Genomic DNA, 19,591 nt, shown 5'->3' on the forward strand with positions numbered 1-19,591 from the left:
TATGGATGTGTTAAATGAGGACATGGTAAGTGTCACGATTACAACACATTCTTCAAAACGAGCAATTTTTTTAGTTAAAATTCAAGCTAGACAGTTGGGTTGAAGCAGAACAGTTTGGCACTTTTAAATCATGAAGCCCTGGTAAGGGGGGGGGGGGGGGGGCAGCCTACCAGAGGCATGAACAACTTGCCCTTCATGTCGTCAGTGAAAACAGACATGAAGACTCAGCACAGTCATGGGTGACCTGGAAGCAGTGGCAGCAAGAGGGAGCATGTGCCATGGGGCAAACGCAGTACCCTTTGCTGATAATTAAGACAGTTCATTGAAATCAGGTGTGGGTGAGACCATCCTGCTACATTTACCTTGCTATATTTAGTCTGATTGTGTTCAAAGAAATTCTCATTTGTCTATCTTTATATTACAGATAAGGTGGAAGACTACTGTGTTTCATGCAACATGTTGCACTATGACACATGCAAGGACGTCATTGAAATGGTAAAAACACAGCCATAGAATTTTATACTTCCAATGCTTTAAACATGAACTTATAACTGATTTTTTTCCATTCTGCCTCATAGATACAGTGCGACTTCTGTACAAGATGGACTCACAGAGTGTGCCACCCATTTTGTTGACCTTTTCAAATGTAAAAAGTGTGAATTGCAATAAGTGTGTGTGTGTGTGTGTGTGTGTGTGTTTTACTTGGAAATAAAGTTTGTATTACCTTTCTTATAACTTTTAAGTTCTTCATGTTCAGTTCTTTATTCAAATGGAGACTGCTCTTTATAACAGGAATCAGTGAATCAACTTTTCTGCTTTCTTTTGCCATTGCACCAACTTGGTGAGCTTCATTGGAAAAAAAATGTACTGATGAATGTGTATCGCAAATTTATTTTCACCTAATTCTAAAAAAAAATGCATTGAGCATCGAGGATGTCATACTGTTGTCAAAAACAAAAGGTATGACATCTGACTGAACAACCCACCCATCAGGATGCCATACCGTTGTCAAAAACAGAAAGTATGACGATCCGACTAGTAAAACCACCCATCAGGATGTCATACCGTTGTCAAAAACAGAAAGTATGACGATCCGACTAGTAAAACCACCCATCAGGATGTCATACCGTTGTCAAAAACAGAAAGTATGACGATCTGACAGGTAAAACCACCCATCAGGATGTCATACCGTTGTCAAAAACAGAAAGTATGACGATCTGACAGGTAAAACCACCCATCAGGATGTCATACCGTTGTCAAAAACAGAAAGTATGACGATCTGACAGGTAAAACCACCCATCAGGATGCCATACCGTTGTCAAAAACAGAAAGTATGACGATCTGACAGGTAAAACCACCCATCAGGATGTCATACCGTTGTCAAAAACAGAAAGTATGACGATCTGACAGGTAAAACCACCCATCAGGATGTCATACCGTTGTCAAAAACAGAAAGTATGACGATCTGACAGGTAAAACCACCCATCAGGATGTCATACCATTGTCAAAAACAAAAGGTATGACGATCCGACACAGTATGCCTGTCTGACTGACAACATCTGTCAGACAGGCATACTGTGTAATCCGGGTATGCCAGTCTGACAAGGTATGGCGACTGGACAGAACAACAGGAGTACTACGGTGATGATGCAGCATCTTAAACGCAAGCATGCCGAATCATCAGCGAGAAAGGAGAGAGCTCTGTGTCTGGGTAAGTTAAAAACTTTTCAAAAGTGATTCACCCAAGCCCCGGATTATTACACAGGCTAGACATGTCCTAAGCTTGTAAAAAAAAGTCTATAAAATCGTAAGCGTGACGCTATTAGATAAGGGGGGGGGGGGGGGGGGGGGACTCGCGCTGCAGGAATCAAAAAGCCAGCGGTTTCCAGCAGTAAGTCATTTATCACACGCTTGTTCTACTAACTTAAATATGTATGTCACATGTGGTCATAAATATCAAACATAGACACCGATTATCTTTAGATTTTGATCACCGGTCAGAGATCCCTTTATGACAGACCACCACCATCACAGTAAAAAAAAGTTGTCACTTCATGTTCTCTGGTCATTCCAGATCGATGAAAATGTCCACGTTTCATCCTATTTAGCAGATGAATATGGTAAAATCAAAACTTACTGGTCAGATGTATGGAAAACCACAGTGTTTAACCGCTCTTATCCCGTCTTCCCCAGGCTCTGCAGTTGTTTACAATATGTCAAAGTGCAGGTGCACCGTGCAGCTTAGGGATGAACTGGTTGCAGCAAATGTGTGGTGGAGGCACGTTGCTCAAAGCTCTCAGTGTAAAACATAGAGCCAAAGATCCCGTTGGCCACACAGACCCAAAAACACTATGAAAACTGAGAAAAGTGAGAGATCGATTAAACTGAAAGATAAACTATAGAGTATGTATATGTTTAGTGTATTTGTAAAGTAAATGTTTTTAATTTTTATTATTAAAATGAAACAAATATTTCAAGAATATATTTTTAAATTTTGTGTATCTTTTCGTTCAGTAGGACTTAGATAAAGTTATTAAATATTACAGAGTTATTCTCTAATAGCCTACAAAATTTTTTATGATTTATTAAAGAGATTTCAGTCATTTTGATACTTGACTTGTGAAAGCTGATTTGAAGTTTGTTATTTTTTCTAGACATATTCAGAAGGAAATTTTCAAATATATTAAAATCAATATGGAACTATTTGGATTTTAATAGCTGTCATGTTATGTGATTTAATAAAATTTTAATTTGACATTTATGTTCTCTCTCTTTGTTGTGAAAAAGTTAGATATGTTTTAGTACTTAAAATTAATGCTTTGCATCCATCCACACGTGTAGCTCTTGGTCAGCTAATAGCCATGTCATTTCAGGACATTTTACTTCAACTATTAACAATCTACTTTTAAATCTTTATTCTTAATTGCTTATTCCGTTTTAGGCCTCAGTCTTGTTATTGAAATGAAAATGAAAAGAAAGGATGCTTATGGAGATGTACAAAATTGTCAAGATATTATTGTTGATCAATATCCTCCAGCTCCATTCTAATGACAATATCCCATCTGTGTGTGTGTTGCTGTCCAACTGTCAGCAGACCAGGTCAGTTTAAATGGAAGAGAAACGAAAAACGGCAGACATCAGGTCGTTTTTTAATGCTCCAGAACATCAAGTAAGTAGAAACTTGCATTTTGATGAAGACATCAATAGAAAGAAATGAAATTCCTATGAAATTGTTTCTAAACGGTTTCATTAGGCAAAGTCCAGTCACTTGAGCACAGGCAGCCAGAGCCTGTCAGACACAGGCACAGAGTCACAGGTCAGTCTCTTATAAGGACATACAGTCTGAGCGCTCCTTTTCTGTGGCCGTCTCCAAGTTTACAAGTGGTGCTCGCTGCAGAACCACAAAGGCGGAGCTGCACCAGAAGGTGGAGCTGCACCAGAGTCAGCCCCGCCCATTCTATCAGAGTCAGTCCAATTCCTTCCAGTTGTCAGACTTTATAGCATTCTGGAACCAAAGAGGGTGCTATAGCTAAAAAATGCAGGATTGGGGACGGAGTTGAGAAGTGAATTGAACAGTTTTTGTAAAGGTTCCATATAATTAAAAATCTAACTTTTGGAACTTTTAATCATGTTATATTGTCATTTCCTCATACGAAACATGCCAAAGCCATTTTTGGCCTCATTCATGCAGTTTCTTCCCATCTCAGCTTCAATTTGGTCTCCTCCCCCGAAGTGGGTCTGGTCTTGGTTCTCAAATCTGGATATTCTGTGAATTTCCTGACAAATTATTTCTGAAATGACTTCTACTGAGACACCGCCAGAAAAATCATACATCCCGTCTACAAAGACACACTGGATGGCACAATAACATGCAACACCACATAAGTATTACAAGATGTGGTGGTGTAGTGGTTATGGTGTCAGGTTGACATGCAGTTTTGCGCAGGTTCGCCTCCCAGTAGTGGAAATATTCTATAAGCCCTTTTCCTCATTTCTAGCTACACTTGCCAGTACTATGTTTACAACAATTTATTGGTATGCCGTTTAACATATAATGACTAATGTGTTTTTTTATTTATTCATTCGTTTATTTAGCCAGTGTGAGTCCATTTGTGAGCAGAGTTTCAACTAAAATGCTGTTTAGGAACGACCAAATTCAAAGAACTTGTAGAGACATAAATATTTTGCTGAAAATGAACATTACAACTAAAATATGAACAAATTAAATGTTTCAGCTGGCAAAATAGATTGTTGCCGATCCCACCGAGAACCGAACCAGCATCAGCTGAGGGGAAAGCAAAACTTAAGTTAAACAATCTTGCCACTGGACTACCAGAACTCACATAATAAAGTCAAATGTTGTTGTACAGGAGTTTTGGTGGAGCGGCTGTGGGCAGATATTCGCTGAAAGAAACCTTTTCATTTCAGGATATATTCAGACTTTGTCATGTAGCAAGTTATATTTATCTTGTTTAATTGGCGCACAGAACAAAGCATTAACGACTGTAAACTAGTAACAGCCGTAATTCATGAGAGTCAGGTTAGTTTGCGATAAAGTTGAAAAACAAGAACGGAAGTCAGTGGGCTAGGCTGAGTTTGCGTGAATGGGCGGGGCTGACTCTGGTGCAGCTCCACCTTATGGTGCAGCTCCGCCTTTGTAGTTCTGCAGCGAGCACCCTCTCAGTTTAGGTCCTCCACCACCTCTCTTACCCATGGTGTCCCACAAGGTTCTGTGCTGGGGCCTCTGCTCTTCCTCCTCTATCTGCTTCCTCTTCAGCACATCCTGAGCTCCTTCAAAGGAATCTCCTACCATCTTTATGCAGATGACCTCCAACTGTACATCTCCTTTAAGCCCCATGAGATGTCTAAGCTGCAGCTGTTACACACCTGCTTAGACTCTATCAAAGCCTGGATGGCTGGGCGCTTTCTTCAGCTGGATGAAGATAAGACTGAGATCCTCATCTGTGCCCCAGACACGCTGGTTCCCAAAGTCAGAGACTCTCTTGGTCAGCTTGCTTCTCACACCAAACCTTCCGTCAGGAATCTTGGTGTGACCTTTGACCCAGCTCTCACCCTGGATTCTCATGTCAGTTCTCTTGTTCGCTCTTCCTTCTTCCATCTCAGGAACATTGCTAAGCTGAGTCCCATTCTGTCTCGCTCTGAACTTGAGACAGTTCTCCACACCTTCATCTCCTCACGCTTAGACTACTGTAACTCTTTTCACGTGTCTGAGCAGAACCTCCCTGAACCGTCTACAGGTGGTTCAGAATGCCTGTGCTCGGCATCTGGCCAAGTCCTCCAAATACACCCACATCACCCCGCTTCTCCTTCAGCTTCACTGGCTGCCAGTCAACTTCAGGGTTCATTTCAAGATCCTGGTTCTGGTCTATAGGGCCTTACATGGACAAGCACCTTCTTACATTGGTGATCTTCTTAGTCCCTACACCCCCAGCAGGTCCCTGAGGTCCAGTGACCAAAGTCTACTGGTTGTGCAACGCACCAGGCTAAAGACCAAAGGTGACAGATCATCTGCTGCTGTGGCCCCCAGACTCTGGAACTCTCTCCCCCTGAGCCTGAGATCAGTGGACTCAATGGTCTCCTTCAAAAAGCAGATGAAGACTCACTTGTTCAAGCTGGCTTCTTCTACCACTCTCTCTTTATTCTGCTCTCCCCACCTATTCCACCTTCCCCAGGATCCACTGATTTCCCTCCTTCCTATTCACTCTCTCTCTTTCTTAACCTTTTTTTTCTTTTAATTCGCAATTGCTTATTTTTGCTCATTTTAAATATATTTTTAAACATTTTCTAAATGCCTTTTTATATTTTTATATTTATATTTTTTACTTTTGTGAAGCGCCTCGTGATTTTTATCTTGAGAGGCGCTATAGAAATGATATTTTCTTCTTCTTCTTCTTCTTCTTCTTCTTCTTCTTCTTCTTCTTCAGTGTTGTATGTAGAGAGCATTTTTTTTCATGTCCCCCCCAAAAATTACTCTCTGAAGTTTTAATGTTTATTGCCCCCCCCCCCCCCCCCCCCCCAAATTGAAATGGGATTTCCGCCCTTGGGTATTAGCAACACCTGTGAAATTGTATTTGCAGGAAAGAAGTGTGTCCCGTTTATTGAAGTATTTTGTGCTTAGTTTTTGACGTCTTGTCCATGCGTAGTTCAGTTAGGCTCATAGCTGCTAGCCAAAACTCTGGAGTTAAAAGTTTTCTGGCTTTACTAAAATACCTGTCTGTACTTATTTGATTGATGGTAGTTTTACTTTCTATTAGACTCCAAATGTAATCATTTGGCACATTTCTAATTCATAATTTGTAAGAATGTAATCGGTGATATTAGCATTAGAAAATGGGTTTTTGCATGTATATTAGCATTGCGCTAACCACTCGCTGCCAAATTGCAGCCTTTGCGATTAGAAAATCTCCTTTTGTCACATCGCAATTTAATTGCATATGCAGTTAATCGTTCAGCCCTAATATACATGCAGCTCTATGCTAAAAGTGTATTTTTAAAGAGGTAATGATGGATTTCTTTGTAAAAGTTGTCCATCTTTCCAACAGAAAAATTTGCCTGGACCAACGTAACGTGATAACGACGTAACGTGATTACGTAATTCCGTAAGGTTCATGTTCAGCCAATCAACTACTCTGACGTCACCGGCAGTCGACGGACCCCGAGCCGATTTTGCACCCGAGCAGATCTTGTACCGACACCGGACCTTGGGTGAGAATGTCTGTTTGAATGTTGTGTCTTCTTGTATGTAAACAAGCACTGAGCAGAACCTTCTGGATTTGGAGGCCTGATAGATAGTGGGTTTACGAATGTAGATAAAAGGTTATTATGCTGGTCAATTAGATGGTGAAAATGTACCCTTTTGGTACGTTACAGTTGCAAAATGAGGACATTTTTTCTGGTCCTCACTTTTTTACGATGTTACAGAGCTCTGCTAGTTGGTTTTAGAGACATGGGTTGAATTATTTTTTAGTTATGGTTAGAATAGATTAGACTTAATAATCCCAGATTGGGGGAATTCACTTGCTACAGCGAACACTTGAAGAAAAGGAAGATGAAACACAATTATAGGTAAACACACAAAGGCAATAAGCTAGGATTCTTCAGTATTGTGTTGGATTTCTTCCCTCAGCATCTCTTAATAGCCAAACCATATTCAAATCAGATGTTTATCAGAGAACCCTTTAAATAGAATAGAATAGAATAGAATAGAACACATATTGTTATTTTCACAGTGGGGAAATTCACTTGTTACAGCAGCACACACACTTAGAGAAAAAGAAGAAGCAAAAATGATTACCGGTGAACACACATAGGAAATATGCCATTACTGTAACCTTCAACCACTAAAAACAATGAATTCAAAGGAAGCTTGGGTTTCCAGGACTATGCAGCACGAGGGACACAGAGATACTAACGTTCATGTGACATTCCCATAAATGTTATTTCTGTTTTCATTTTACTTTACTCAATTTGTTATTTAATGTATTGAAATATCTTTAAACAAGTTTAAAAGGTCACAATTGTAGTGGAAATCCACATTTTATATCCTCAGATTAACTTTGTTTGGATTTACACGAAGGAGAGCATAAGAATTTTCACAAAGTTTTTCTTCTCTTATTTAGCAGAAAAAAAACAAAAAGGGGAATTTGAAACTGGCCCGCAGTTCCAGCATTCTGGTTACCTCCTACGACTCTCTCCCAGGATTGTAAATTGCACCAATTTGACTGGCCTCCCTTCTACGCCAATCAGGGGGCGCAAGTAATATCAGAAAACTAGTCTGTTTTACATCAACCTCAGACTGACCCCTTTTCTCAAGATAGGGGAAGTTGTAAAACTTCTTTTAGGTCCTCCTGGGAGCTTCAAGACCTGAGTCTTTATAAACCTTGCATTCCTGTTTATCTACAATCAAAGAAGGTGTTTTAGGTTTGTTCACCATTAAATTTCAAGGTGCTCCAAGTATATGTTTAAACTCTTATCAGTTACAAACCTGCTTGTTTTGCGTTTTTTCTTTTATGTTAAACCTCTGCCAATTTTTGCTTCTCCAGTTAAAATTCATGCTAATGGTAAAATTGTTCAGTTTTAAGACATGAATTTTATTATTTCCTGTTTAAAGTAATACTTTGATGCTAAAGTAATACTTTTGAGGTATTATATGAATAACTGTTAAATTGTGATCATGGACTTTCCATCTTTGAGAAGGTAGAGTTTATTTGAAAGAGCCTCAGTGCCATCCAATGTCCAGTGGTTAATGAGTGAAATACAAGTGGGTGTGACCAAGAAGGTTATAAAGCCACATTGCATACGTGTCGCAGAGTAAGAACAAAGAAGAAAGATGCCTTAAGCAAACCTCTGCTGGGCTTTTCAATCTTGGCCCAGCAACAGCAGAACCTGGCGCTTTACAGTTGTCAAGTAATTAGCTTTCAAAAGTTACGGCAAAACTTAGAAGCAACTCCGTTTGTTTTGTTTTGACTTCCTATGTATAACCGGAAGTCTGCGTGTTCGGTAGACTTCTCACATTAAGAGTAAAAGCAATTTGGAACAGTTGATGATTCGGCTCCGTTTGGGATAATTTGGGCCCGCAATCTGAATTCCACGTTTCAAGGCCACAGAGGTGAAGGAACCAGGAACCGAAAAGTCAAGCCACGATCGAGGATTACCACACCCTCCCCTTTCCACGACCGATGTTGACTTATCAGGGAGCCAGAATCATTTAACCCAAAAAGGCCACGAGCCAGGAACCCAAGGCTGTTAGAGCCGCTGGCCAACCTCCCGGCGTCGGAAAGCAGGTCTTTGAAGCATCTCATCTGGCTGACTTTTGTGCTAAGCCCGATTAGTGAATTCAGATTAGTCCATTTCTTTTATGGCTTGTTTATTTCGATCCCACATACATGTTTAGCTCTCAAGACCCCCTTTCTTCTTCTGCCACAACTGTCATGATGGGTGGTAATTTCTTAACTCACATGAAGAATCACTCAGGAATAAGGTAAGAGATGATAATAAAATATCTTTATTTTAGAAAGAAACAAAGCAAAAACTAAGGGCGCTGATCCAAACGGGACAGGAAACGAGGCAACTCCGACTCTAAGAAGAACAACGGTGAGAGTGATTAGAAACTGAGAACCAGGAAATGTATAATAATGAGAGGAACAGGCTTACTGAGTTGAGCAGGACGAGGGGCAGGAGGGAGAGGCAAGTCAGGTTGATGCTGGGAGGAGATGGTCGCTGGAGAAGATGCTGGGTCCAGGAAGGCAGGTGAGCGGTGGAGAGCAGGAGGCCAGGGAAGCTGAACGACGCTGTGATAAAACACACCTCATGCGGATGGAGGGAATCCAGGGCTGGTACAGACAAGAATGAAGAGCTGGATTAGTTCAGGTAAACGAGTCTTAGAGTCAAGGCACAGATAAGGACGTGGCTAGATGTACCCAACAGTAGAGTATCAACCGGCGATGAGGTGTGGCAGCACCGCTCCTTAAATCCTCTGGCCAGGCTGATGGCAATTAGCTGCAGCTGCTGCTCCCCAACACGCTCACCTGCAAACAATGAAGGGAAAATAGCAGCAGAAGCAGAGAGAAGGCAGAACCATGACAACAACAAATACTTATTCGCATCCACACACACACCAACTGTCATTTGCATCCACTCACACACATGAACACACCCCCTACTGCACCCATACCAACACACACACACACACACACACACACACACACACACGCTCGCGCGCGCGCACACACACAGTTACGTCCCCGGCAGGAAATGTTAAAATGGCGGGCATTATTAAGATAATGCAAAACAAAAAAACTCTCAAAAAGGTTAACATTGAAAGAGCAGTTACCAACATTAAAAACGCCTGGTTAAAACTTATTAAAAGTTTCCCCAAAACAGAAGGTGTTTCAAAATCTAGAGTTGATAAAAGTTTTAAAACAATCTATTGACATAAAACACCTGGTTAAAACTTATGTTAAAAGTTGCTGCTGTGGCCCCCAGACTCTGACTCAGTGGTATCATTTCAAAAGCAGCTGAAAACGCTTCTGTTCAAGTTGGCTTTGGCATGACCTTCATTACCACCCTCTCCTTATTCAGCTCTTTCTACCAATTCCACCTTTCCCGGGATTCACTTATTCATTTTCTCAATCACGTTTTTTTCCCCCATTTTTATTATGTTTTTTAATCATTTTAAAAATCTTTATTCATTTATTTATTTGTTCTTGTAAAGCGCCTTGTAATTTTTATCTTGAGAGGTGTTTTTTCTTCTTCTAGTTTGGAATAAAGAGGAATGTTGGCCTGTGCAAGAGTCTTTCTGTATCACTTCAGTGAACATAACTGGTGTGGACTTTGAAGCTGATCTAGTGGACTCAGATGGGGGAGGATCAGAGAGCAGACTTCAGTTTGCACAAACTCCCAGACGTGTGCACATCCTGAATACTCTGTGGCTGCAGCTACGTATATCAGAGATGACTGAGTCCTGCGGGATCCTGATTAAAGGGGGTAAAGTTGTAAACGAGGACTGCTCTGTGATCAGTGACGTTTACATTAAAAATGGGAAAATAATCTCAGTTGGACAGAATCTTCAGATCCCAGTGGGAGTAAGAGTCATTGATGCCACCAACAAACTGGTGATCCCGGGTGGAATAGACACTCATACACACATGGAGCTGGCTTTCATGGGCACTAAGGCTGTGGATGACTTTCATGTTGGGACCAAGGTAAAGTATGGATTCATATTAAACTTCAAAATTACAACAAGGGATTGGTGGATGAGTAGGCATTGTTCATCAGTGAGCATTCAATCATCAAACAAATCTAAGTTGCCAATTAAAAAATAGTTCGATCAGAATGAGTTCCTGCAAAAACCTATTTTAGCCTAATTTTCAGGGCTTTAAAACAAACTGCACACCCACAGATGCAATGCAAAATGGGCTCCTTATACCTGAAAATCTATCAGATAAATTTGCTGGTAAAGGACATTGACTGGAATATATATTTGATCAGAAATCAAAACATCTGTATTTTAATGCATTTAATGACTATTGTTTTTGTGAAAATGCACACATGTTCATGTAATTCATATATAATTCTCAACAAGCAATACTAGTCTTAGTTTGAGTTGTTTTTCTTTTTTTTATGTATTTTAGTTTCAAGGTCAGCATGTTAACCATTAACTCTCTTCTCTGTGATAATGTGTATGTTTGACCAGGCTGCTCTCGCAGGAGGGACCACCATGATCCTGGACTTTGTTATCCCTCAAAAGGGCAGGTCTCTCCTGGATGCCTACAACAGCTGGCGGGAGATGGCTGATCCTAAAGTTTGTTGTGACTACTCACTACACGTTGCTGTCACATGGTGGGGTGATAAGGTAAAGAAGTCAATTAGGAAAATCAAGACTTTTTTGGGAAAGAGACAACTAGATGGTCTAATCACATGCTTTCCATTCTTTTTGCCCTGCATTTGTCCTAAATGGTTTTATTTCCAGGTGAAAACAGAGATGGAGACTCTAGCCAAAGAAAAAGGAGTCAATTCATTTAAGATGTTCATGGCCTACAAAGATGTGTTCATGCTTAAGGACTCTGAGCTGTATGCTGCCTTTGCCTGGTGCAAGGAGCTTGGAGCTGTGGCCCAGGTGCATGCTGAGAATGGAGATTTGATTGCAGAGGTTTGTAAAGTCACATGTAACAATCTGGTTTAAAGGATATTTTTACAGTTAGTTTCCACTATTTCCTTCTGGTAGATGTTTTATTATGGGGAAAACATATACAATGAATACACCAACAAACACAATGTTCTGAACTGAACCAAAGCTGTGCTTGTGCTATGGCAGGAAATCCAGGTCAGATTGGAGTATTTAAAAGGTAAGTCACACCCTGGGTGGAGTCTTATTTCACACACACGTCCCGTTAGATAAAAGTGCCTAAAGGAGGCATCGCCTGCCTGATCAATAGAGTACAGTGACTGACAGCATCCCCCTCAACCACCCACTCCCCAGTAAGCGTTGGACTCTGTCAAGGCTGCCCTTTATCATCGATTCTGTTCATAACTTTTATGGACAGGATTTCTAGGTGCAGCCAAGGTGTCTGAGGGGATCTGCCTAAGGATCTGCTTGTTGCAGATGTTGTGGTTCTGTTGGTTTCATCAGACAGTGATCTCCAGCTTTTGTTGGAGTGGTTTGCAGCCAAGTGTGAAGTGGCTAGGATGAGAATCAGCTCCTCTAAATCTGAGACCATGGTCTTGAATAAGAAAAATGTAGAATGCCTTCTCTAGGTCAGCGACAAGGTCCTGCCTCAAGTGGAGGAGTTTTAAGTATCTCTGGGTCTTGTTCACGAGTGAGGGAAAAATGGAGCGTGAGAATGATAGGCGGATGCGGGCGTTGTAACAATCTGTCATGGTATAGAAAGAGCTGATCTGATGCAACATCTCTCCATTCTGAGTACGAATGTAGGAAAACTTTGAGGTGGTGCTTTCTCCTGTAACCACAGCTGGACTTTTGAGTTTTCAGTGTGGACAGCACCCTTTTCCTGTCACCACCCTCTCTTTGTTATGCCCTTTCTACTTATTCTGCCTTTCTCTGCGATCCTTTGATTTCTGTCTTTCATATTCATTTTCTCTCTCCCTTTCCTTACATTATTATATTTAATCACAATTTTTATAAATGTTTTCTCATTTTAAACATATTTTAATCAGCTTTTGAAATCCATTTTATACTTTTAATTTTTTTTTTTTTTGTGAAGTGCCTGGTGATTTTGAGGCACTATATAAAATATCGTTTTCTTTCTTTCTTTCTTTCTTTCTTTCTTTCTTTCTTTCTTTCTTTCTTTCTTTCTTTCTTTCTTTCTTTCTTTCTTTCTTTCTTTCTTTCTTTCTTTCTTTCTTTCTTTCTCTCTTTCCCAGGATGCAGTGGTGGCAGCAACTTGACTCCATGGCATTGATTAAAGTAGTAAGCTTGCTTGGCCTTTCTTACTCTGTCATTGTCAGCCACTGAGGTGCTGTCTGACCGACATGGTAGGAGGTTTTCCTCCAAGGTGGGGAGTGTGGTTCACAACTTCGTTCCCATAAGCTGTTCAGCTGGGCTGTAGCCAGTGGTGGTGGAGGATTTGGACCTGTGAACCAACCTCCTGCTTTAATATCTTCTTTGTAGTCTGTACAGCCCGCTTTGCATATACATTGCCCAGCAGGTGGTGAGGGCTTGATGTGGAGTGCTTAAAGTTTAGGCATCTGGCGAATTCCTTGAACTGCATTGTGGGCCATTATCACTCACCACCTCATCAGGGATGCCAAATCTGGCAAAGACTGTCTTCAGGTTTTGGATAACCATTGTGATGGTGGCTGCTGGAAGACACAGTATCTCCAGGAACCTAAAATAATACAGGGTGGGTCATTTATATGGATACACCTTAATAAAACAGGAATGGCTGGTGATATTAATGTCCTGTTTGTGGCACATTAGTGTATGTGAGGGGGCAAACTTTTCAAGATGGGTGGTGACCATGGTGGCCATTTTGAAGTCAGCCATCTTGGATACAACTTATGTTTTTTCAAAAGGTAGAGTGTCATGTGACACATCAAACTTATTGGGAATTTCACAAGAAAAAACAATGCTGTGCTTGGTTTGAACGTAACTTTAACTGTATCCATATAAATGGGCCACCCTGTAGGCAGACATGATCAGAAATGTTGATGGTTGGTGATCATAATCAGAGGTCCATGGCTATTTTTTTCCAAGGCCTTTCTCAGAATCAGAATCAGAAAAGGTTTATTGCCATTGTTAGTGAACAAACGATTCACAAACTAGGAACTTGCTTCGGTACTAACGTGCTACATATAACATGAATAATATAATTAAAAAATAGAATAAAGTAGAATAAAATATAATAAACTAGCCTAAAACTTTGCTATAAAAAATGGCAGGTAAAGGTAATATGGCCGATAACGTGACGTTATGTCAAGTACCGAAGACGAGCATGGTTGTGTGTTTATAAGCTGTTCACAAGTCTAACGGCAGATGGAAAGAAGCTGTTCTTATGGCGAGAGGTTCTGGTCCGGATGGTCCGTAACCTCCTGCCCGAGGGAAGCGGCTCAAAAAGTCTGTGACCCGGGTGAGAAGGGTCAGCTGCTATCCGACCTGCACGCCCCCGAGTTCTGAAGACATACAGGTCCTGGAGAGTTGGAAGGCTGCAGCCAATCACCTTCTCAGCAGAGCGCACAATGCGCTGCAGTCTGTGTTTGTCCCTCACCATGGCTCCAGCGTACCACACAGCGATGGAGGAGGTGAGGATGGACTCAATGATGGCCGTGTAAAACTGCACCATCATCTGGGCCGGCAGCTTGGCCTTTTTCAACTGCCGCAGAAAGTACATCCTCTGCTGGGCCTTTTTGATCAGGGAGCTGATGGATGGCTCCCACCTAAGGTCATGTGTGATGGTGGTTCCGAGGAAGCAGAAGGAGTCCACAGTGGTGACGGGGGTGTCTGTCAGGACGAGGGGAGAGATGGGGCTGTTACTTTCCTGAAGTCCACAATCATCTCCACTGTCTTCTGAGCATTGAGCTCCAGGTTGTTGCTGCTGCACCAATACACCAGCCGTTCCACCTCCCTCCTGTAGGCGGACTCATCACCATCAGAGATGAGCCCGATGAGGGTGGTGTCGTCCGCAAACTTGATTAGTTTGACGGAGTCATAGCTCGAGGTGCAGCAGTTTGTGTACAGGGAGAAGAGCAGAGGAGAAAGTACACAGCCCTGTGGAGATCCTGTGCTAATTGTCTGAATGGTGGAAACATTCTTCCCCAGCCGCACGCACTGCCTTCGGTCCGTCAGGAAGTCAGTGATCCACCTGCAGGTGGAGTTGGGTACGTTGAGCATGGAGAGCTTGTCCTGGAGCAGAGCAGGGAGGATGGTGTTGAACGCAGAGCTGAAGTCCACAAACAGGATCCTAGCGTAGGTGCCCGGGGAGTCCAGGTGCTGCAGGATGAAGTGGAGGGCCACTTTCTAGCAAAAGTGTTACAATGAGAGTCTTTCTCATCTGTGTGCTTTCGTCCTCAGTGCACTTTCAGCAACTCGTTGCAAGTCTATTTAGCTCTGCCACAAGTGCAGGCCACTACGCTGACGATCATGCTCTTTCTCTGCACCTCACTAGCCCCTGGTGTACTTTGTGGATCTTTCTGAGTACTTCAACCCTTACCGGTCCTGGAATTACAATCCGGGGTTCCCACAGTATCAAGCTGGTGCGCTCCGGCAACATGTTTCTAACCTGGAAGTACTCTTTAACCTTCTTAGGCACTTCCTGTGAGTGTTCAGGGCACCCTGACCTGATGAGCTGAATTAAGACTTGGAGCCCTGCATCCACTGCGGCTGTGGCCCTTATTTCCTCCAGTTTGTTTTGTGATGTAAGTACTCGAACTATGCTTGCCAGATAAGATTCTACTTCCCTTTCCGTGCTGTTTGTTTCTTTTGTTCTGGTAGATGGCCGCATGACAAGGTGTCCGCAATCAGCAATGTTATCATGGTGCATGCCCTGCCACTGTGTTGTACCTCATTTGTCTCATGAGCAGGCATTGGCACCTAACAGGGACGCAGAGGCTGCTGTTTTTGTAGAGGGGAAACAAGTGGTTTGTGGTCTGATCAGCTTGAATTTATCCAGCCCCAAAGTACTGCTGAAACTTTTCACACACTCATACTCCTGTCAGTTGCTCCTTCTCAATCTGGGCACAGTGGGTTTCTGACTCTTGTTAGGTGCCTGAAACAGAGAGCAACATGTTTCCACTGGTCCTCATGCCATTGCAGGAACACTCCCCCTAGTCCATAGCTACTTACATTGGCTAACCATGCAGTTGGTTTTGTCACATCATAAATAGGCCAGCACCAGTGCGGATGTAAGCTGCTCTTTGATCTGTTCAAACACTGTACTTTGAGGGTGACCTGCCCAAGCATTCTTGTGCTAACCAGAGTGTATGGGGGTTCTCCCACTGTTGCCAGGTTGGGGACATACCTTCCTAGGTAGTTTATCATTCCTAGAACCTTCTTTAGTTCTTGGATATTTGTGGGCAGAGGAAGCTGTTGTAAAGCCTCAACTTTGTCTGGGTTGGGGCATACTCCAGAATGGTCGATGAGATGTCCCAGGAATCAAAGTTCACTCTGCTTGAAAGAACATTTGTCCCATTTGAATGTCAGCCCGGCATCTGCATGACTTTCTCCAACCAGGAATCACGCCCTTGTTCTGTAGCCCCAAAGACGAAGTCATCATCCATAAATACCTTGATGCCTTCCGATCCCTGTAGAGTCTCAATCATTTTCCTCTGGAATTTTGCAGGTGCACTGTTTATTCCAAAGGGTAACTGCTTAAAGATGAACCTGCTTAAAGGTGTAATGAAGGTGGTGAGCTTATCTGGGTGGAGTGGTATTTGGAAATACCCACTAGCTGCGTCTAGTGAAGAGAACATTGAAGCCCCGCTAAGCTTTGCAATAATCGTGTCTGCTGTTGGGAGGTCATACTGTTCTCCTTTTACTGTCTTGTTCAGCTTTATAATAGACAGTTCTCTGGATCCGGCATGTTATCTATCCATGTTATTTCCGTCAAGCCCAGACAATTCCATAAAAGGGAAAAGAGGTGGAGCTGAGGGTATGGCTGTAAGGCTCGGATCAAATGACGACACCCACCTAACTGAAGCAATGGGGCTACAAGCTAAACCAAAGCTAATACGGAGGTGGGAGCTAAGCTAATGGAGGTAGTTACCTAGCTACAACCGGAGTTAACTGTGCACAACACCGGAGCTTCTGTCAGAGATGCGCCGGGCTGACCGCTGGGGAGAACCGGGTGGAACACAGAGGTCTCCCGAGAGCTCCACAAGCCGGCAGCGCATGCAGCAGACAGGCGCCACTGCGATCTGAGAGGCGCAGTGCTGCCGCTGAGGGGAGGGGACCATACCGATAGTCGGAACCCAGCTCCACCAACTTGTCATATTTCAACCCATTTTCAAACATGCAGCGTTATGTTAAATGCACTGGGTTTTACCCTATTAAATTTAAATTTCATGGTTTAACAGTACATGTTAAAATCTAAGCTCAGCTAGTGCAAGAGCAGCAGTGACTTAAAATCATCGACATAAAAACATAAATAAAATTTTACTTACCGGAAACAATGAAGTGGAGACTCCTTGGGTGCTCTATTAGTGCAATAAATGCCACAGCAAGTCATTTTGTCCAACTATTGCACAAATAATATCCAAAAAGAATACAGAAACGGCACAACTAATGGTCTAAGTTGAGAGACTGAAAAATCACAAAACATTTTTAAGGCGAGGCCGAGGCTCAGGCTGAGACCTTTCCTCGGAGCTAGCTCTGCGGTCACGTGGGTCTGATGCTCATTAATTATTCAGAATTTTTGGCACTTAATACAATTAAACAGAAGAGTGACAAAAAAATTCACCCCCCTCAGAGTTGTCATGAGTGTAAACTAGATCATTTAAACAAAAAACATGTTTTGGCACCAGGCTGTAAACATGTTTATTTCTGCTGTGAAATTGGTATTTTTAACATGGGCGTCAGTGAGGATTTGCTTGCTTCTGACACCAGCCCCCAGCGGATGAGGGTGGAACTGAAGTTCTTGTCACTTCCTTTTTTGTTTCATATCCAAACTCGAATTATGGGGGCTTGGTCCTCTATGTCTTCTTGATCCCCAGTGAGTCATGGCGGACGACTGCTTATACTGAGCCAGGATCCTCTGGAGGTTTCTTCCTGTTAAAAGGGAGTTTTCCTCTCCACTATTGCTAAATGCTTGCTTATTATGAGGATTGCTGTAAAGTCATTGTCACCTGTCAGTGACTTGATGCAATTTGCTGGGATTCTTAGATAGGAAATTTTTTTCTGATTGGCTTACTGAACTGACCTGTATTAAAATGTTTACCACGTGAAGTGCCTTGAGACGACTCTTGTCGTGATTTGACACTTTATAAATAAACTTGCATTGAATTGAATTGACAGTACTGATAGGTTCAAATTCTTCAACTGCCTCAGGAAGTACATCCTCTGCTGGGCCTTTCTTTATAATGGAGGCAATGGCGGGCTTCAACTAGAGGTCCTGGGTGATGGTGGTGCCTAGGAAGCGACATGAGTCCACCATCATCATGGGGGGTCAGAGAAGGTTATTGGGGGAGTGACGCTGTGTGTTTCCTAAAGTCCACAATATACTCTGCTGTCTTCTGAGCATTTAACATCAGGTTGTTGTGGCTGCTCCAGGACACCAGCCGTTATTCCTATCAGAGATGAGTCTGACGATGGTGGTGTCATCTACAAACTTGATATGCTTGACAGACTCGTGGTTGGAGGTGCAGTCGTTTGTGTACAGGGAGAAGAACAGAGGGAAGAGAACAAAGCCCTGAGGGGAACCGGTGCTGATGGTCTGCAGGCCCGAGACATTTTTCCCCAGCCTCACTTGCTGCTTCCTGTCCGTCAGGAAGTAAGCAATCTACCTTCAGATTGGTACAGGCACTGGGACATCATCTGGGACAGTTTGACTTGGAGGAGGTCTGGGATTGTGTTGAAGGCAGAGCTGAAGTCCACGAACAGGATCCTGGTGTAGATACTCGGGGAGTCCAGATGCTGCAGGATAAAGATGAAGTGGAGATCCATGTTAATTGCATCACCTACAGACCTGTTGGCTCTGTAGGAAAACTGCAAGGGGTCCAGGAGGGTGACTGCGAGGGTCTTGAGGTGGGGGAGAACCAGGTGCTCAAATTACGTCATGACCACAGATGTCAGAGCCACAGGTCTGTAGTCATTGAGTCCAGTAATCCTTGGCTTCTTAGAGACAGGGACTATGGTCGAGGTCTTGAAGCAGGCGAGAACATGCCTCCAGTGAGGGGTTGAAAATGCCTGTAAACACTGGTGCCAGCTATTCAGCACAGTGCTTTAGAGTGGCAGGAGACACACCATCAGGGCCTGCACTCAGAGTTTTGAACTGCTTTCTGATATCTGCCTCATGAATGTAGAAGGCTGTGGTAGAGGTGTGTGATGTAGGGTCCTCATGGGTGTGGGGTGAGGAAGAGGGTCCTGTGGATGAGTTATTAAAAGTGCTGATAGTAGCTAAAGCCTAGTTTAGGCTTCGACTTCTGTGTCGGCGTTGGTATGGAGACACGCAACACCATTATCCGTCCTTGGGAACGTATTGGAGAGTCCACGCAAGGACGAACAGAGTCGAGCTCACTTTGCTAAACATCCGTGAACGAAACAGAGAACGCAAACTTGTGATTGGTCAGAACAGCGCTTTTGTCAACAGCAATGCCAATGCGCTCTCAAAAACAAAAATATCTAGCGGCAGACATGGAGCAGATTGAAGAATACCTCATGGAAAAATGCTAAAAAATATGAACGTTTATTCACCCGTGACTGGAGAAGTAAAAACATAGGCAGCAAGCATTATATTTGTGGATGGAAATGATGGGAAACGTGGGATTAGAGGTGGCGAGTGCATGAAGAAGTGAAGGAGTTTTAGGGACAAATTTGTTTGTGTTTAAATGTCTCTGAAATACATAAGCACAATATAAACCCAATTAATGCACTATCTTGGACCAGATACATAACAAGATA

General features: G+C 42.7%; 1 protein-coding gene across 1 annotated transcript in view; it reads left to right on the forward strand.

The window, feature by feature from the left end:
* Nucleotides 1–10,472: 10,472 nt before the first annotated feature.
* Nucleotides 10,473–19,591, forward strand: part of dpys (dihydropyrimidinase) — a 38,331-nt gene continuing 29,212 nt past the window's right edge. The window contains exons 1-3 of the mRNA XM_015949297.3: nucleotides 10,473–10,724; nucleotides 11,216–11,374; nucleotides 11,492–11,671. Coding sequence (XP_015804783.1) covers nucleotides 10,473–10,724; nucleotides 11,216–11,374; nucleotides 11,492–11,671 — 591 coding nt within the window. The remainder of the gene's footprint in view (nucleotides 10,725–11,215; nucleotides 11,375–11,491; nucleotides 11,672–19,591) is intronic.

This window comes from Nothobranchius furzeri, chromosome 5, assembly GCF_043380555.1.
Source record: "Nothobranchius furzeri strain GRZ-AD chromosome 5, NfurGRZ-RIMD1, whole genome shotgun sequence".
Taxonomy (NCBI): Eukaryota; Metazoa; Chordata; class Actinopteri; order Cyprinodontiformes; family Nothobranchiidae; genus Nothobranchius; species Nothobranchius furzeri.